Here is an 18,206-nt window from a genome sequence, read left to right on the forward strand (position 1 = left end):
TCACAGCGGTGTTTTTCAGTTGAGGGCGAGTAAGTGAAAAGGTGTGTGTCACTCATTTAACCTTTCTCCCTCTTCTTTGGAAAGCTTCCATCAAAGGCTTAACCGCAGAAGTGGACGGTGAGTAGATCGTGTTTTACTACTGTGTCTGAAGGCCGTAGTTGAAGTTGCTGACCTTGCTTTGGACTGGTGTGAAAGGCTAACGGTAACACACTTTTTCTTTGATTGTGCTTTTTTCCTCCTGTTTCCACAGTGCTGAAGAATGAACTGCAGAAAATTGTTCAGTCTGGAAAAACCTTTAAGAAAAAAAACATTGCTGCTAATCACCCACACTTCTCTAAAGATCTGAAGGTGAAGAAAAAGCTATTAATTCACACAATAATTAGACTTTTATGATACTATAAAGATTTTCTGTTAAAGAAAGGGTCACAGTGATGAGTAACTCTTACATTAATGTCTGAGCTTCATTAGTTAAACATATGTTATACAATTGATCAACTTTCGAAGATGGTAGCAGCCGACAGTTTGAAACGAACACGTGTCACAGCTCTTGGGTGGAGTTGTATCACTGGCATCACGAAGTGGCTGAGATGACCCACTGGTGGCTCGAATTAAACTTTCTCAATGAAACTAATAAAACTGGCAGGGTGAATTTTTATTCTAAGGAAAGTTGAATGTCAAATTCTGGTCGCTGAGGGCCGCTGTCCAACAAGTTTAACATTCAATGGTTGAATGACTTTTTCAGCATGTCCCTAAGTTCTATAAAAGCCTTTTAATCACACAATAATTTAAACCAGGTGTGCTAGAACACAAGAAAGTCACTCTCAAGGGCTGACGCTTGACAGAAGTGGTCCAAAGGGAGGCGAGCAATAAAATAGGAACAGAACTAGAGCAAGGCACTCTGGGATTCCATGAAGAAATCTCAGTCCAACTGTAGGATCTGACAAATGACTTAAGAAACCACGGTGTAATAAACCAGTGAAGGGTGGTTAGTGAGAGAGCTTGGGTGACCAGACATCTTATTACCAACAAAACTTTGTTGTAGATATGTCTTTCTAAAATATGGTTTATTCTTACAGAGCAGGTTCACTGAGAAACCATCTTTTACTTATTAGTCTTGAAAAAGATTAGTCACTGAGTTTTTCATACAGGCTGAACAAGAAAATAGTCTCCTACACCTATCTGACAGATCTGTGTTACACTGTCACTTAGCATTCATGGAGTCTCCTATCTGGACTCACGACAGAGAAGGCTGTTGTTTGTTTTGCATCCAGGAAACAGCAGAAAACGTCTCAGCAAACAGAAACCAACCGTTATCATTAGCAACTCCACCACACAGCAGAAGCTCCTCTGGGCTTGTGTTACCAATGAAGATAAAACATCAACATCTCCAAACACACTGAGTCAGTGGTAGTGGTAGATGTCCAAATATCAGGAAATAAGACTCCAAATCATGTTGTGCTAAGTTCAGCACATGACCCCCCAACCCCCCCGAATGAGTTACAAGGCACTTATCCATACTAGAGACCACATCAAATGTATTAAAATTATTAGCAAACTCGATCTTTAAACCAGGAAATCTCACACTCAGAATCCTCTCCAGTATAAACGAAAGTGTGACGCCATGAATCCTAACCCATTCGTTTTGCACACTTCAGTCAGACTCTGGCTCTGGCTCAGGTTCATCTCACATTAAAATCAGATAGCACTTTGTTTTGTGCTCCAAAAGTGGTTCATGCAAAAACTGTACATCACCATCAATTTCTGTAATGACTTGTGAGCACTGATTGAGTGTACATGTGGGAATGCTAGACATGGCTCCATTAAAATGCAAATATTCACTTCACCATATGAGCGAATGTAGCAGACAACAGATGTTTATAAAGGATGCAGAAGCACAATAAGACCTTGTTTGACTCACTGTGTGGAATCAGCACAATGTGTGTGTTGGGTTTAAAGCACCTGTAGGCATGTCAGGCATGAAAGAGAAGAGGGGGGCAGCTTCTCAGATACTCAGAGTAGATCACATCAGATTTGAGATGCAGTCAGTTGTTGTGTTAATGTTACACACCACACAAACACCCACTGTTAAGAGTAAATGAATGAAGTGGGCTGGGAAATGAGTTAAGCTGAGCTGTTTATTGACATACCTGCTTTAAAGGCATATAGGCGTTGTCCGTGGTGCTGAACCTGAGAGCCTTTCAGGTCGGAGCTGTCCAGGGTGCTGAACAGGAGACGTCGCAGCACAAACGGCGATTCAACAGCATAATTTCAACAACAAATGTGTCTGATTTACGTAGCATATTCATGTTATTTGTTCTGATTGGTCCTAGCACTGTACAGTTGGGTGCAGAGGCAGTTTGAGAGTTTACCTTTGCTTCCGCCTCATGACAGAGCTCTATTAATGGGTCACGGCCAGATTATATATTCATATTTCCAGGATGACTTGCCAGGGTAGTTCATTACTGTAAAAAAACAAAAAACATCTGGCTCCTGTGGAGGCAAACACCAAAAAGGATGGGAGTTTAATTTTTCTCATTTGAAAGCTGAGGTGAACTTCTGAGATTATGTATGGTTCAGAGTTGATGCTTATTTCAGCCTTCAAAATATTTTGTTTATATATATATATATATATATATATATATATATATATATATATATATATATATATATGGATTCTATAGATATATATAGTTTCAGACACCGCTTATGAGATTTCAGCCTCTACAAAAGAAAGTAATGCCCAGCAAACATTTATTTTCAGTTTTCTTTACTGATGTGTTAAAATATTGTTTGAGCACACTCACTCCTTAGAAGAGGAAATGTGGCTCAGCTGTGGCTGAAAGGTGACGTGAGGATTTGTGTAAAATTTTAAAACTCTTGAATAATTTCTGTGCGGAGACAAAAACAAACTTAAGTATCACTGGCTGCTTCAGTCGTGTGGCAGCAGGCTAGACGTGCTGTCGAACAACATAAGCCAGAAAAACCAACAGAAGTCTCCATCCTGGTCTTTATATCTACTGGTTCTGTACTGGGAGGACAACTGTTACAAGACAATTTACCACCGAAGATGATCATTTGTATCTTTGTTACCTCCTTTATTCTGTGAGGCTTACTTTTGTTTGACTTTCAATGTCAAGTTAGTTTTTTAATTATTGTTTTTGCATAAATTTAAATAAAATCTGATTATTGTTGAATCTTGTTTTTAAACTAAAGGCTCTTTGTGCTTCACTCCTTATCCTAGATGGCAATTGAGAAATACAACACGGATCAGAATTGTCTGATGAAGACATGCGAGGAGATGAAGAAACTCTATTCTGTTATACTGGTAATCCTTGAGTTATTATTTCAATCTCTTCTTTGGACAGCTTTAAGAATGGATGTGCTTCCTCCCTTTTCTGGCTGTGTCTAGACTGCCTTCTTAAAGATGTTTAAAAAAATAGGAAATACTACGGCCAGCTAAATTCTCGGGGCAGGATTGAGGCTACGATATGGTTCTGCCTTTGTGTGGCATGTTCCCGGGTTGCCAAGAGACAAACACCACAAACACACTGGTCCCTATGCACATGCTGACTCCAAGGCTCCTTTCTGTGAATTACAAACAAAACCAAACCAAGACCAAACTGGTAATACTGGCCCAGTGCTCCAGTCTTGAGATCAAAATGTTTTGATCTACTGTGTTGAAGACTGCAGGTTGTTCAAGCAGTACCAAGACCATGGGATACCCTGTGTCAGCAGCCAAAAATATGTCATTGAATACATGTTAATGCTGAGATTCAGTATTATGTTTTTGTCTAAAATCAGATGTCCAAATACTGATGGTCATCTAGATGTGATATCGACAATAATTTATGTTTTGAGAATTTTAGACAATAATGGGAGTGTAGAGCTTTAAACTTTTCAGAATTAGCTGTACAACAGCACGTTTAAAGGGATATTCCACCCACAACTGAAAGTGTGTGTGTGTGTGTGTGTGTGTGTGTGTGTGTGTGTGTGTGTGTGTGTGTGTGTGTGTGTGTTTTATGGTTGTTCATTAACAACTTGTGCATTTTATGGAAGGAGGTGTCTTTGGGGCTGCCTTGCACCTTTCAGCGGAGGCTTACAGTCGTGCCTTGTCTAAAATGGCACCTGTGATTATGTTACTTATTATTTTTACGTGCAGCCAACATGATTATTTAGGTCACCAAGAAGAATTGGGATATTCACCACTGAGTTATTTTAAGGACATTTTTACTCACAATGCTAGCTGGATCCATTCACTTACTGTGTTTTATGCTAAGCTAAAGCTAAATGAGTATAATCCTCCAAGACGCTAATCTTCTTTGTCTATCCTTATGTGATCATAACTTTGGCACAAAGTTAGCAGGAATGTTTGCTTAATCTTGTTGAATCAGTGACCTGAAGAATTAAGAGGATTGTGAAGGTGTCAGGAAGTCCAACCAGATACTAGTTATGTGGACCTAACAAGTGTGTCGCCGAGTAGTTTATGGTATTTTCAGTTTTAATACATTTAATTCTAAAAAAGTACGATCCAGAGAGGGAAATGGTGATCCAACTTTATGACTGATTATAAGAAAGATCAAAGCAAAACGCTGCTGCAGCAAAAATGAAAAATCTTGGTTTAAAAAGACCAAACAGTTAGTCCTTCATTAGTGATGCACTAATCAGCCCTCCTTCTATAAATCTCCATCTGAGGGTCTGATGCACTCATTTCTGCTGCCAGCATTGATGATTGAAGTGCTCTCTGATGCCGGCTGGACCCCAGAAATGGTGACATCCTTTAATACGTCTGTCTGAAAACTGCACTGTCCTTTAAGCATTTGTCTGAACATAAAACCTTCCACAAAGCAAACTCTTTCTGTCATATATATCAGATTTAGCGGAAGCCCTGGCCCCTGTACAATCTTTCATCACACTGTCCTCCACCCGTCTAGATTAGCTGGATGGAGCTCAAGCCCACTTTTTGACATCTTAACGGGTGCTATGTCTTTTTCTAATAGAGTTTCCCATCAGAAACAATCAATACAAGCGTGGTGTCTAGTCTCTCATCTTTTTCAAATATCTAAGGACGATCCATCATCATAGAGTCTACTGCCCTTCCTGGTGTGTTTGAGCTCTGAGATATGAGACTAAAAACTGTGAGCTGTACGCCTGCCAGGGGACTGTGTTATTACTCCCACTGTAAGACACCTGTGAGCTCTAAAAGTCACAGACACAACACCTGCAACCACCTTTAATCTAGTCGGATGTTTTGCGGCTTTTACATTTAACGTTGAAGTCTTCTGAACCTAACAGGATAGTGAAACAAATGGGAAGATGAGCACATTTGTTCCTCATATTTTCATGATGAAGTAAATCAGTAACCAGCACATGGAGGGTTCATCGTAGCCTTGATGAATGAAGCCAAACTCGCCGGTATCTGAATCCGACAAGCATCACTTCCTTGTGTTTTACCCTCTGATTCTCAGACTTCACCACACACTGGTGCTCAACCAGCTCATTGTGTTGGCTCTCAGTGTGAACTATCCCCATTAACACACCGTTTTATGTCCTCTGGGTCTTCTGAGGTGATAACACAAGAGTTGTGGGACGCATTACTTTTAAAAGTCACATTAAACAGGCTCCTAATGTGTGTTTTAATATACCGTTGCGTGACGTGCTTTCCAAACTTAAGCACAGCTATCTCATTATAAAGAGATAAAAGGAAATAAGTAAAACCTAAACCTCAACTTTTGCATCTTTTTGTGTTGCCATGAAGCGCTCTACTGCCTCTATAAACAGCATACATGTTTAGTTTAGGTCTTGTGTAAAACTGTATTTGAGTGGCAACAGGACACAGTTCAGAGAGTTGATTTGTGTTTATCTGGTTTTTGTCCTTCAAAGGCAGTGACTCTTACAGGTCTGGATCTGGTCTGAACCACAGGTGGATCTGGTCCTAGTCTGCCATGAATATTAAATGAAGTTGTTCAGTTTTACACAATTCAAACATGTTGTTTTTATTTTTATTTATGTTTAACTTGTTCATTTGGTAGAACCTATCTTTACCTTATTATTGGTCCATATCCTGGTCTGAGGATGCTATGGACACTCTGCTGTGCTGATTGGTTGGCAAAGGGCTGAAAGTCATTCATGATTAGACATCCCGAGGGAGCATTTATTGTGTGACTTCCTGTTTCTTCGATAACATGCGGAAGCGGAAAGTCCTGCCGTGTGGATCAGAGAGGACTTACGCGTGTTGTCTGCTCATACCCTTTGTCTCAGACTAGGTCTAGCCATGAGAACTTAATCAACACTTTAAAGGTTCAGTGGATTTTTCGACTTAAAGTAATTGCAGAACGCAGCTCAGAAACGTCTGGTTGGGGTTGGCTGCAAATATCAGCTCTCAGGGAGCAAGCCCTCTGTGCTGGAAAGGTTAGCAGGTAGCATCAGCGTTCAGGGTGAAAGCCGAGTCAGTAGGGAGAGGAGTTTACTCTGGATCTGTTTTAGAGGAAACCGGCAAAATGGTGAATCCAACATGCAAAATGAGTTTGTTTGTGGAAGTTAATACAGATTCCTGAATTGTTGAATACAACTTATAGCATGCCCTAACAAGAATAAAACTACAGATTATCTCCATGTGGATGACAGTCTTTAGAGCTCTTCCTTTACAGCATAAAAAGAAACCCTGACATTGTTTTTCACCTCGTCTCTTTGAGTTAGAGAGTTTGTTTGGGGATGTTCACACACAAGTAACCTGACAGGTCTCTGATTTGTACTGGAAGTCTGAGGTGTACAGGGTGAAAAGGAATGGTGAGAGTACAGTCCCCTGTGGTGCTCCAATGTTAATGATCGCCTGGTTTGATGTGCAGTTCTTCAGCCTCACAAACTGTGGTCTGTTTGTCAGGTAGTCTTTAATGCAGGCGATAGTTGGGGCCCCCACCTGTGTCTTTTGGAGTTTCTGGCAAAGGACATCAGGCTGGATTGTGTTAAATGCACTGGAGAAATCAAAGAACATGACCCTCACAGTGCTGCCTGCTTTGTCCAGATGACAGTGGGTTGGTTGAAGCAGCTGGATGATGGCATCTTAAACTCCAACTCCATGGCGATAAGCAAACTGCAGCGGGTCCTGATATGTTCTAGTTTGCTTATTCAGGTGGACCAACAGGAGTCTCTCCAGGACCTTCATGATGTGGGATGTCAGGGGCAACCGGTCTGTAGTCGTCATTGACTGATGGGCGGGTTTTCTTTGGAACTGGAACAAGGCAGGATGTCTTCCACAGGACTGGAACCTTCTCCTGGACCAGGCTGAGGTTGAAGAGGTGCTGCAGAATCCCACAGAGCTGCTCTGCACAGGCCTTCAGTACTCTGGGTCTGACACCATCTGGACCTGCAGCCTTGTTCCTGTTCAGTCTCTCCAGCTGCCTCTTCACCTGACTTCTAGAGACAGATAGGTGGGAGGGGGAGGTAAATGGAGCAGCAGCATCTCCTGATTTGGTTGAAGACAGATTCATAGAACCAGAAGAGTCCATGACTGCGTTAGAGGACAAAAGAGCTGGTGTGTGACAGGAAAATGTTGGATCAGAGGAGGAAGGGATGTCTGATTGGCTGGGGACAGGCGAGGAGGATGCTGGGTTTGTTCCTGAACTGAACCTATTGAAGAACTTGTTCAGTTCATTGGCTGTGTCCAGGCTGCCATCTGTGCAATCCTTCCTCTGCTTGAAGCCTGTGATCTTCTTCATCCCTGACCAGACATCTCTGATATTTTTCCTCTGTAGTTTGGCTGTAGCACACAGCTGTGTAGCTTCTTCCTGTATGCCTATTTGCTGTCTCTGATCATGATCTTCAGTTGCTTCTGTATACTCCTCAATAATTCCCTGTCTCCCTCCTTGAAGGCTCTTTTTTTCTCATTTAGCAGATTCTTCAGTTCACTGGTGATCCAGGTTTTTATTTATTTATTAGCGAAGCATCTCACTGTTCTGGTGGGTATGATGTTGTCCACACAGAAGTTTATATAGTCAGTGACACATCCAGTCATGGCATTGATGTCCTCTTCATATCCTTGGCAGAGAGCCATCCAAGCTGTGGTCTCAAAACAACCCTGCAGGGCTTTGTCAGCATCATGTGACCATTTTTTCACAGTTCTTCTTGTCACAGGTTGCCTCTGAACAAGTGGTTTGTATTCTGAGCAGAGAAAAACAAGATCTGATTGTCCCAAAGGAGGTCTTGTTTTGGACATGTATGCATTCTTTACATTTGCATAACACAAATCTAATGTCTTGTTTTCTCTGGTGGAGCAGCTGACAAACTGTTGAAATGTTGGAAGTGTAGCAGAGAGCGAGGCATGATTAAAATCACCAGATATAGCCAAAAATGCATTGGGGTGCTGGGTTTGTAGCTTAGCGACAATGGAACTGATGGCATCACATGCATTTTCAGCAATGGCTGAAGGCGGAATATAAACGGTTGCCAAGACAACACTGGTGAACTCTCTTGGCAAATAATATGGGCGACAACTTACTGCCAAGAGTTCAACATCTGGGTTGCAGAGACGACATTTCACTGAAACATGACCTGGATGGCTCCATCTGTTGTTGACAAGCATTGCCACTCCACCTCCTTTTCTTTTCGCGCTCCTCTTCAGATCTCTGTCTGCTCGTACAGTCAGGAATCCTGGCAGAGAGACCTTGGAATCGGGGATATGGTCCTGCAGCCACGTCTCAGTGAAACACATAGCACTGCACTGCCAATACTCTGGCTGAGTACTTGAAAGGGCTTGGAGTTCATCCATCTTGTTGGCCAGTGATCTCACATTGCCCATTATGATCGATGGAAGATATGGTTTGAAATTCCTCTTTCTCTGTCTCTGTTTTGCTCCCGCTCTGCACCCACGCTTCTTGCATTTTAGCTCATTTGGGATTTGTGGCTTCAGTTGAGGTATTATTTCAGCCTTTCCAATGTTAATCAGCTGCTCCCGATTGTAAACCAACTTGTTGCCATGGTTATGCATTATAACAAATGGTAAATGGTAAATGGCCTGCAGTGTTGGGAGTAACGCCGTTTAAGTATAACGGCGTTTCTAACGGCGTTCTTTTATAGGTAACGGAATAATCTAATTAATTACTTTTCCCGCCGTTGCAACGCCGTTACCGTTACTGGGGACAGAAGGTTGTGCGTTACTATGTGCTTGTCGAACGTTGAGCAGCAGTGTGAGGCTTTCTGACCGCCACACTTCAGCTGCAGCCAGGGAGAGAGAGGTGTCGGTAACGCACTTACAAACACCATGATGATTGGCTGGGTGGGCGGAGACCCTCACTGTCTCAGTCGCTGCATTCTGTAGACACAACGGGAATAACTCCGTTTAAAATAACCGCGTTAATAAAAAATATTTCTTTCTGCAAACTAATTAATTACGTCTTCTTTTATCAAAACGTCGTTTCTGTTACTGATAAGAAAATGCGTGCGTGAAGCAGCGCGGTGTGTTGAAGCTGTCATCATCAGCTGATCAGGAGCTAAAGAGGTAGATGTTTTCATCCAAGTGCGTCACGGCCCGTGAAGAACGAGGAAGACGTGATGAATATCTACGGCTGCAGACCCCCCGCAGATTTGTTGCTGCAACAGCGAATCTGCGGGGGGTCTGCAGCCGTGCCCTTAGCTTGACAGCGGGACGTCCCGAAGGTCCGCTCACCTGTTCACCGCTCAGACGTCCTGATCTTCTACCTTCCTAGATCATCCAGCTGTAACCTGTTTCTGATCATGTCTTTAGCCCCGCTGTAACGCTGATGCATCAGTCTCAGATGTCATGGAGCTCAGGTGTTATTAGAACTACCTGTGTGTGTTTACCACTCAGCTTCAGCTCTTCTGTGGTTGGGTCTGTCCCAAGTTAGTAAATGTAAGTCCTCCATCAGATCTGTGCCTCTTCTAGTGTCATTTTAAAGGATATTTATTTATTTATTTATTTAACCATTACTAGATTACCAGCAACAGAAATGCTAGTAAAAACACACAATTATGTGAAGCTGGAAAAATTAGAATACTGCGCAAAATTACATTCATTTCTGTAATTTAACTAGACTGAGAGACCATTTAAAGGCCCGGGAACCTTTACAGGTGTTTCTATTTGCAATTTAAAATTTTAGCTGATTGGGTTTTTGTTAAATATCACACAGTGACCTTTTAATAGTCTAGATTAGTGTAATGTTCCTATTAGTAGTTCCTCCTGTTAAGTGCGTATTTGTTTAAATTATTCAGGTTTATATAAAACAGTTGGACATACATTTTATTATGTTCAGTCATTAGTCATTTATATTTTACTATTGCAGTAATTCTTGCATTCTTTAATGAAAAAAGTAAATAAGTAGTTACTTTTGTTGGTAATTAGTTACTTTTATGATCTTGTAACTCAGTTAGTAACTGAGTTACTTTTTTGACAAAGTAATCAGTAACTATAACTAATTACTTTTTTAAAGTAACGTTCCCAACACTGATGGCCTGTATTTGATATAGCACCTTCTAGAGTCCTGGAACCCCCCAAGGCACTTTACAACACAATCAGTCATTCATCCATTCACACACACATTCACACACTGGTGGTGATGAGCTACGATGTAGCCACAGCTGCCCTGGGGCGCACTGACAGAGGCAAGGCTGCCGAGCACTGGCGCCACCGGTCCCTCCAACCACCACCAGCAGGCAACGTGGGTTAAGTGTCTTGCCCAAAGACACAATGACAGCAACAGACTGAGCAGGGCTCGAACCTGCAACCTTATGATTGCGGGGCGAGCACTTAACTCCTGTGCCACCGTCGCCCAATGCTCAAAAAGGGAAAAAAGGGAAAAAATAGCAGTAAAAATCCTGGAAGTTTCACAGCACCAGAAACAGAAAAGTAAAATGTCCAAAAAAATACCGTTTTTCTTGAGAAACTAGAAGAAAAATGTCCAAAAAAAGGCAAAACTTACATATAATCAACAGAGCTACTCCAACATGCAGCCACCCAGAGCAGCGCAGTTCTGGAAAGGCATTGTTCATCTCCAAACTGTTTTTGGAGAGCTCTAAAGATTTTCTCTAGGAGGATGTTTTGGTACTGTTCAGAGTCCACCCTTGGCTTAAGAATAATCCCACACATGGATGGTCTTCAGATGCTTCACTGTTGGCTTGATGAGACTGATAGGGTCACTCACTTCTGACAAAGGAAATCCACCAGGGAAAATGACTCAGCAGTCTAATCTCTGGACCTTTTCTTAATCTCAGGCTGCACCTGATAACATTCTTAGAGGTAAGGAGCTCCTTTGCTGCCCCTCCTGCCACCAAACCCTCCAGAAGTCTTCTCTTCTTATGCCTGCTTCCTACTGGTGCCCCAATCCCACAGCTGGATCAACTTTAGAAGATGTTCCTTGTGTGTTCTGGCCTTTATTAAGAGCCCTGGGAATTTTTTTTATTATAAAAGCAGAAGGGATTTTTATTCATTCAGTTACAAAAAAACAAGTAAATTTTCATGGCAGAAGTGGGACTTAGCGATTACTTCTTGATGGACATTTCTCTCTTTAGAACATCGGAGTGCCATGCCAGCTTCCAACAAGACGGCAAACGTTGCAGTAGATACTGTTTGACCCATTCTGAAACCATTACATCACCACCGGTAAACATGTTACCTGTACAGTCTGTTTACAGCGGAGCAGCACACAGAAAACCCCTTCATGATCTTCATGTGGACTAATTGAGTTTGACAAGTCTTCATTTCTAATCCTGTACCATGTGATCCACAGCAGCTGGTGCCCCATCCTCACTTTCAGAAGGGATTTACAACATTACAGAACATAACACCAGTCGCGCTTGTTTGGAGTTTCTCTAAACAATCTGTTTAGTTTGGGCAGATTAGCAGGAAAACTCATTTAAACTGTTGTTGTCATAAACCGGAGGGAGAAAGTAAGATACTGAGAGTTAACTTAAGACTGGTTCGTGTAGTGTGTTAAGTCATTTTAGTGCTGGGGGACTTGGAGAACATTTTCCCATCATGGGACAGCGCCTGAGCGAGGACAGTGACCCAGACAAGGAAATCGATGTGGCAGAGCTGCAGGAATGGTACAAAAAATTTGTTGTGGAATGCCCAAGCGGCACTCTGTTCATGCACGAGTTCAAGAGTTTCTTTGGTGTTACGAATAACAAGGAGGCTGCAGATTACACCGAAAACATGTTCCGAGCCTTTGACAAGAATGGCGTAAGTGACAGCAGTCCTTTGGTTTGACCTCCATTTGCATACAGCATTAGGCAATAGTTGACTGGAAGCATTTTTGTGTTTTTCTTTATTTTTGCTTGTATTTGTTTGAGTTTTTAATGAGCAGAAATGAAGTTGGTTTAGAGATTAGCTTGATGCTATGGGTGAAAAGGATTATCAATCTTTCAAAAGTTCATGTTGAAAACTTGCTTTCATCACGAATGTCCAAACCCTGCTGTTTCCAGGACAACACCACCCGGAACCAAGACGATCCAACAATTTTAAAAGCTTTGGGTTAAAATCAGAGCATTCTCAACGTGCTTCTGAACAAACCAGAGTACTTCACACACCACACACAGTAGGATTATCTAAGATTATCTTTAGAGCCATTACAGTAACTGGGCATGTCCTTAGGATTATTAGGATCAGGTAAAAATTTGGCACGATTATCCTGTGGTGTGAACCGGGCGTAAGGTCAGCTTTCTTTGATTCTCTGAGCCGACTCCACACAGCCTCACTTCAGAGTCAGCTGACGGCCTCTTCAAACTCCAAATCCTAATTTGTTTCAATGCTTAAACGTTTGAAAGTTATTCTTTATCTTGTGCATGAATCGCTCGTGCAAGAATCATTAATAATTGTGCTAGAGTGGATGTGGCATTTTAAAGTTTAACAAGTCGACCTTTAACTTGAATGTTTCCTTCAGGCCAAGAGTTATATTTAATCACCAGGCAGAGGTGCAGAGATGTAGCATCATACCTGCCCGCGTGATTAAAGTTCAGTGGGAGATGAAGACACACAACTTTGTTTTTTATTTATTTATTGCAGTTGTTATGGCAAACTTTAAAGCCGTGGCGTTGCAAAGCCTCCTCCCTCCATGATTTATCAGAATGTGAACAAATGTTTGGACTTCCATACAATCCTGCTTGTCAGTTTGTGTCCTAAAACTACTTCAAAACCTCCTAAAAGGTTCAGACTCGCTGGGTTTTTCACCATAAAAGAGCAAGTGGATGAAAAATGTGTTTTATTGTGGTAGAAAAGGAAGAAAAGTCACATTTCTCTTCAACAGTAAGCTCAGCAGTTTCTTGCAGCTCTGATTTATCCGTTTCTTAATGTAACTTTTTAGGGATGGATGGATTATAGCTAGTTTAAATACAACATATAAAAGGTTCTTAAAGAAACATCCTGCCCTCACGCTTCTGTCATTTTGACTCTTGTTTGATATTGAAATATCAACACTAAAAGCTGACACCTGTCACATTGCCAGTCTGGTTTAACACAAGCTTTTTATTTAATACTCAATATCGGTTAAAAACGACAGATCAACATCAATCCCAACTCAGCAACTGAAGATTAAGTGCTTTTAATTTCATTTCTTCCAGCAAAAGGTCAGAGCCTGATGATGTAGCAGGAGTTTTCTGTTGTGTAAGGAATATTTTAGCATCAGATTTTGCAACAGTTTTGATGTACTCACTGCTACTGTCTATAGCGTGTTTTTGTAGGTGAAGGATCATAAACTGCTGGTTCCTGGCACATCGGGGTCACTCTAGCTTTCTATTAGACCAGTGGTGTCCAATCCTGGTCCTCGAGGGCCGGCATCCAGCACGCTTTCGTTTTAACCTGCTTCAACACACCTGATTTCAATCAGCAGGTGATTAACAGGCTTCTGCAGAGCCTGATGAGCTGCTGCACAGGTGAATCAACCAGCAAATCAAGCGTGTTGAAGCAGAAAAACCACAAAACCTGCTGGTTACCGGCCCTCCAGGACCAGGATCGGACACCCCTGTATTAGACTGTAAACTTATTTTTTTCGGAATGGAAATCTGGTAACCATGAACTATAATTTGTTTACTAAAGCACTGTTTATTCTCACTTTATTTACACATATTGCCTCCACTAGAAGGAGCAATGGAGCGTTAAAAGGTCAATATTAATGCCGTAATTAGGACAGACCGAGTCAGATTTAATGAAGCAAGAAGGCAAGTAAGATTAATTTTAAATTAAGGATTATGTTCTAAATTCCTAAATATTCCTTTAAAGAATGAGCTCTTCATAAATCCATGTGCTAAAGAAAAAAACCTTTGAAAGTTTGCTCAAATCCAGCTCATCTCTACAATAAGACTTCCATCATCTACCATTAGATATTAAACATGTATTTGTTGATATTATTAAACGTGACATAAAGGGAGACCACATCAGAGCTAACGCTGAAACGTCAAGCTACACAGTCAACAGCATTCAATAAGCCAATTAGCGGGTTTAGCAGCGACGGCTCTGTTGGGTGACGCTTGACTGGAGGAACGTTCAGGTGTCAGTGACCTTTAACCACACAGGTGTGGATAATAACTAGGTACGACGTCTCCACCTGTCTGTTAGAGTGCGCTCCAGGACATGGATGCATGCAGAGACGTTGTATGAGGCAATTACGTCAGGAAACCTCACGCGAAAGGAGCGGCACGACCCGAGCAGCGGCTCGCTAATGAAAGTAAATGCAGCCATTAATGCTTAAACTGTGTGTGGAGACTCTGGAGTCTCATGAAGTGTGTATGCTGTCATTCAGAATAATCAGTAAAGTCTCTCTCTCTCTCTCTCTCTCTCTCTCTCTCTCTCTCTCTCTCTCTCTCTCTCTCTCTCTCTCTCTCTCTCTCTCTCTCTCTCTCTCTCTCTCTCTCTCTCTCTCTCTCTCTCTCTCTCTCTCTCTCTCTCTCTCTCTCTCTCTCTCTCTCTCTCTCTCTCTCTCTCTCTCTCTCTCTCTCTCTCTCTCTCTCTCTCTCTCTCTCTCTCTCTCTCTCTCTCTCTCTCTCTCTCTCTCTCTAGGTTAAATTTGGAGAACCAGCGGACCAAGACTCACAGGAGTTCTTCGGTTTGATCAGTCAGTTCGTCCTGGACTTCAGAAGGGCTCATGCTGAGATGGTTTAAGTTTTCCTGTGTGCAGAAAAAGACTCAAGTTTTTTTTTATTTTCATCATACTGACAAATGGATCCTTTTAAGGAGGGGGGGGTCTCAGCTTTATGGAATGACTGAAAACATCTGGCTCAGGACTGACCTCTGCCAGTCCGACCAGGTGTGTTCCGGTTCTGACAAACATGAGTAAAAGCGCAGCTTTAGGGGGTCTAACAAAGATCAAACATACAAAAGGCAGGGCTGGTTAAATTGAAATTCCATCAGCATTTTTGTTTTACTGTTAAAAGAAATTTCTTGTGCAATCATGATTTGAAAGGCTCTGTGCCTGGTGATTGCAAAAGATGCTCTGTAATCACGCATTAGGCATCAACAGTTATTAGTGCAAGTCACATACTCTGTATGTGTCAGTTTGTGGAAGAATTCTGGAGAAACTGGAGTTTTACCAGATTTTTCCACACGTTTCATTCATCAAATGAGAACATTTAACAGTTCAGAGAGAAAACAGTAAAGGACCAAGCTCTTACGATGTGTCAAGTGTATTTTTAAAGTGAGCGACCTCTGTCCAGAAGGTGCTTTGTTGTCCTGGTCCATATACGACATATCTGTATTATATCCCTGAAGGTTTGGAGTGATGTGAAACTGTCTGGGGTTCAGATTCAAAGCTGCAATGTAAGATAAACCGAAACCTGAAACCTCTTCCTCTGTTTAAAGCAGAAATCAAGAGTTTTGCTCTCAGAGGGCACCATCTACTGCTGGAAAAATGTAATGCTCCGTAAACCTTTCTCTCTGCTTCTGAGGTTCTGACAGGAGTCAGCGCCTTTCATTCGTCAGCGCGCTCCTCTAGCCGGCCAACAGAGCTAAAATTCATTAGAAGAACTTTAATCGGATTAAAAAAATATCCACAACAGGGTAAGAATATCACCTTTACAGATTTATAAGACATCAAAAATCCTCTCTGAGAGGGGAAAACTCCAGGTTGCTGCTTTATTGCTGTTGGTTTCTCTTTTGGGGATGCTATTTGATTCAGGATGAAGTGTAACAGAACAACAAACATGCTTTATTATTGTTTATAAGACTGGATCCAAGTCAACATGACACAGATTCTCTTCAAAACCTGCTGACTCTGATTTTTCTAGCTAGTTACACTTCAACATAATCAAGTCAAAAACATCATCGGTGGTATCTGAAGATTATTGTTGTTATTGTTGTTTTTGTAACAATCAATGTTGTTGACTGCGTGTAAATCAGTTCTGAAAATATTAAATTAATTTTTAACTGTCACAGATTTATCTGAATAGCATAAATCTGAGTTTATTGACATTTTGTACATTTTGGCTGATACATAATTTCTTTTCTCTGGCTTTGTTTACATTACGATTTTTTAAAAAGTGAGTGAAAACAGGAAAAAAATGAGAGAAATTTCCCGATGTTTTCATTTGCTCATCTTGTTTGTTTACAATGTTCCAGAGAATTTTATAATTCAAAACCTTTTCATTTTGTGGATTTCATCATTAATCTTTAGCTGAACAGAAATAAAGTGTGTAAAAGACACAGACGGTAAATAAAAATATGATAAATTAGTTAAACACTGTTTTTAAAACTTTCAGATCATCAGTATTTTATAGTAAATCTGCTAAGGTAATTTTAATTTCACAGTTAAATTAATAATATTTTACTTTATCTACTGTTTAATATTTCAGCACTGCTGCCTTGTTCTCTTAAGTCTCAGCTGTGGCTGCTGTGCATGAACCTACCATGCTGTCCTCACGTATGCATGGGCGGGTTTACTCTGCTTTCATCCCACAGACCAAAAACATGAATGTTAGATTAAAACTAAGTCCCTTTGTATAAGAGCATCTGCTAAACTCATAAACGATAAATGATAATCTCACCTGCAGGGGGGTTCAGCGTTATGTAGTCCCTGATTTCCAACAAATGCTCCAATTTCATTTGCTGAAGATTAGACTCTGGGAACTTTGCCCCCCCCCAAATTACCTTTAGTTAGAAAATACAGAAGCTGAAATGCACCCTTCTCCAGAACTCCTCCAGACCTTTTTGCTGACAGGCAACAGTGTGAGCATTCAGATCAAACTGTAGAAAAGATTCTTCCTGAGGATCCTCAGACAGTAGATGCTCTGCTGTGCTAAACAAATCGAATCTTTAGAGCTCACCACCCGTTTTCCACCAGACATTCAGTGCAGCTCAGCTACAGTGCTCAGGGTCCATGACATGTGAGACAAAGCTTTAGTGGGTGGGCTCGTCATTTAGCGCCGAGAATCAGAAAAGTGGTACGACGTGATGTGTAAGTGAGACCAACACACCACAACTCAACAATGGAGGATAGTGCAGCGATGCTGAACGTTCTGTTCAGTCTGAGACTTTTATCAGACTCTGAAAAGAAGACGCCCAGAAAAACGCTCTGGACACCAGGAGAGAGTGGGTGACTCCACCTCACAGCCAATAAGTGACTGACAAATAGTAAATGGTCTGTATTTCATAAAACGCCTTCTAGAGTCCTGGAGCCCCCCCCCAAGGCACTTTACCACACAATCAGTCATCCACCCATTCACACCCTGGTGGAGATGATGAGCTATACTGTAGCCACAGCTGCTCTGGGGCGCACTGACAGAGGTGAGTCTGCCAAGCACAGGAGCGACCGGTCCCTCCGACCACCACCAGCAGGCAAGGTGGGTTAAATGTCTTGCCCAAGAACACATCAGCAACAGACTGAGCGGGGCTCAAACCTACAACCTTCTGATTGCGGGGCAGGCACTTAACTCATTCACTGCCAATGACGACTAAAGTCGTCATTTGCATTTTTTTACTGTTAGCGCGGGGGCTCGTTCCGATGCTCAGAGAACGAACATCTCAGCCCTGAAGCCGATCTTCATCCGCATACGTCACAGATCACATGATCAGGAAGCAACACATCCATGTGTTTGGAGATCGTTTTGGGCCGTTCCTGTAAAAAAAGTGAGGCGAGAACCGGAAAAACGGTTGCCGATCACAATTCGACAACGGATTATGAAAGAACGGATAATGCTCGAAACACGCGGCTTCTTCCTGATGTAAGAGCTTTTTGTTTTGGTTGTTTTGGCATCGACATCATGCTAGCGCG

At 41.8% G+C, this 18,206-nt stretch overlaps 1 protein-coding gene across 1 annotated transcript in view; it reads left to right on the plus strand.

Moving 5' to 3' along the window:
* LOC107390438 (formin-E) overlaps positions 1–16,406 on the plus strand; it is a 56,841-nt gene extending 40,435 nt beyond the window's left edge. Inside the window, exons 14-17 of the mRNA XM_015967139.3 lie at positions 85–117; positions 251–348; positions 3,242–3,325; positions 15,002–16,406. Of these exons, the coding sequence (XP_015822625.1) occupies positions 85–117; positions 251–348; positions 3,242–3,325; positions 15,002–15,103 (317 nt within the window). The 3' untranslated portion in view covers positions 15,104–16,406. The remainder of the gene's footprint in view (positions 1–84; positions 118–250; positions 349–3,241; positions 3,326–15,001) is intronic.
* The last annotated feature ends 1,800 nt before the right edge of the window (positions 16,407–18,206 follow it).

This window comes from Nothobranchius furzeri, chromosome 15 (assembly GCF_043380555.1).
Source record: "Nothobranchius furzeri strain GRZ-AD chromosome 15, NfurGRZ-RIMD1, whole genome shotgun sequence".
Taxonomy (NCBI): domain Eukaryota; kingdom Metazoa; phylum Chordata; class Actinopteri; order Cyprinodontiformes; family Nothobranchiidae; genus Nothobranchius; species Nothobranchius furzeri.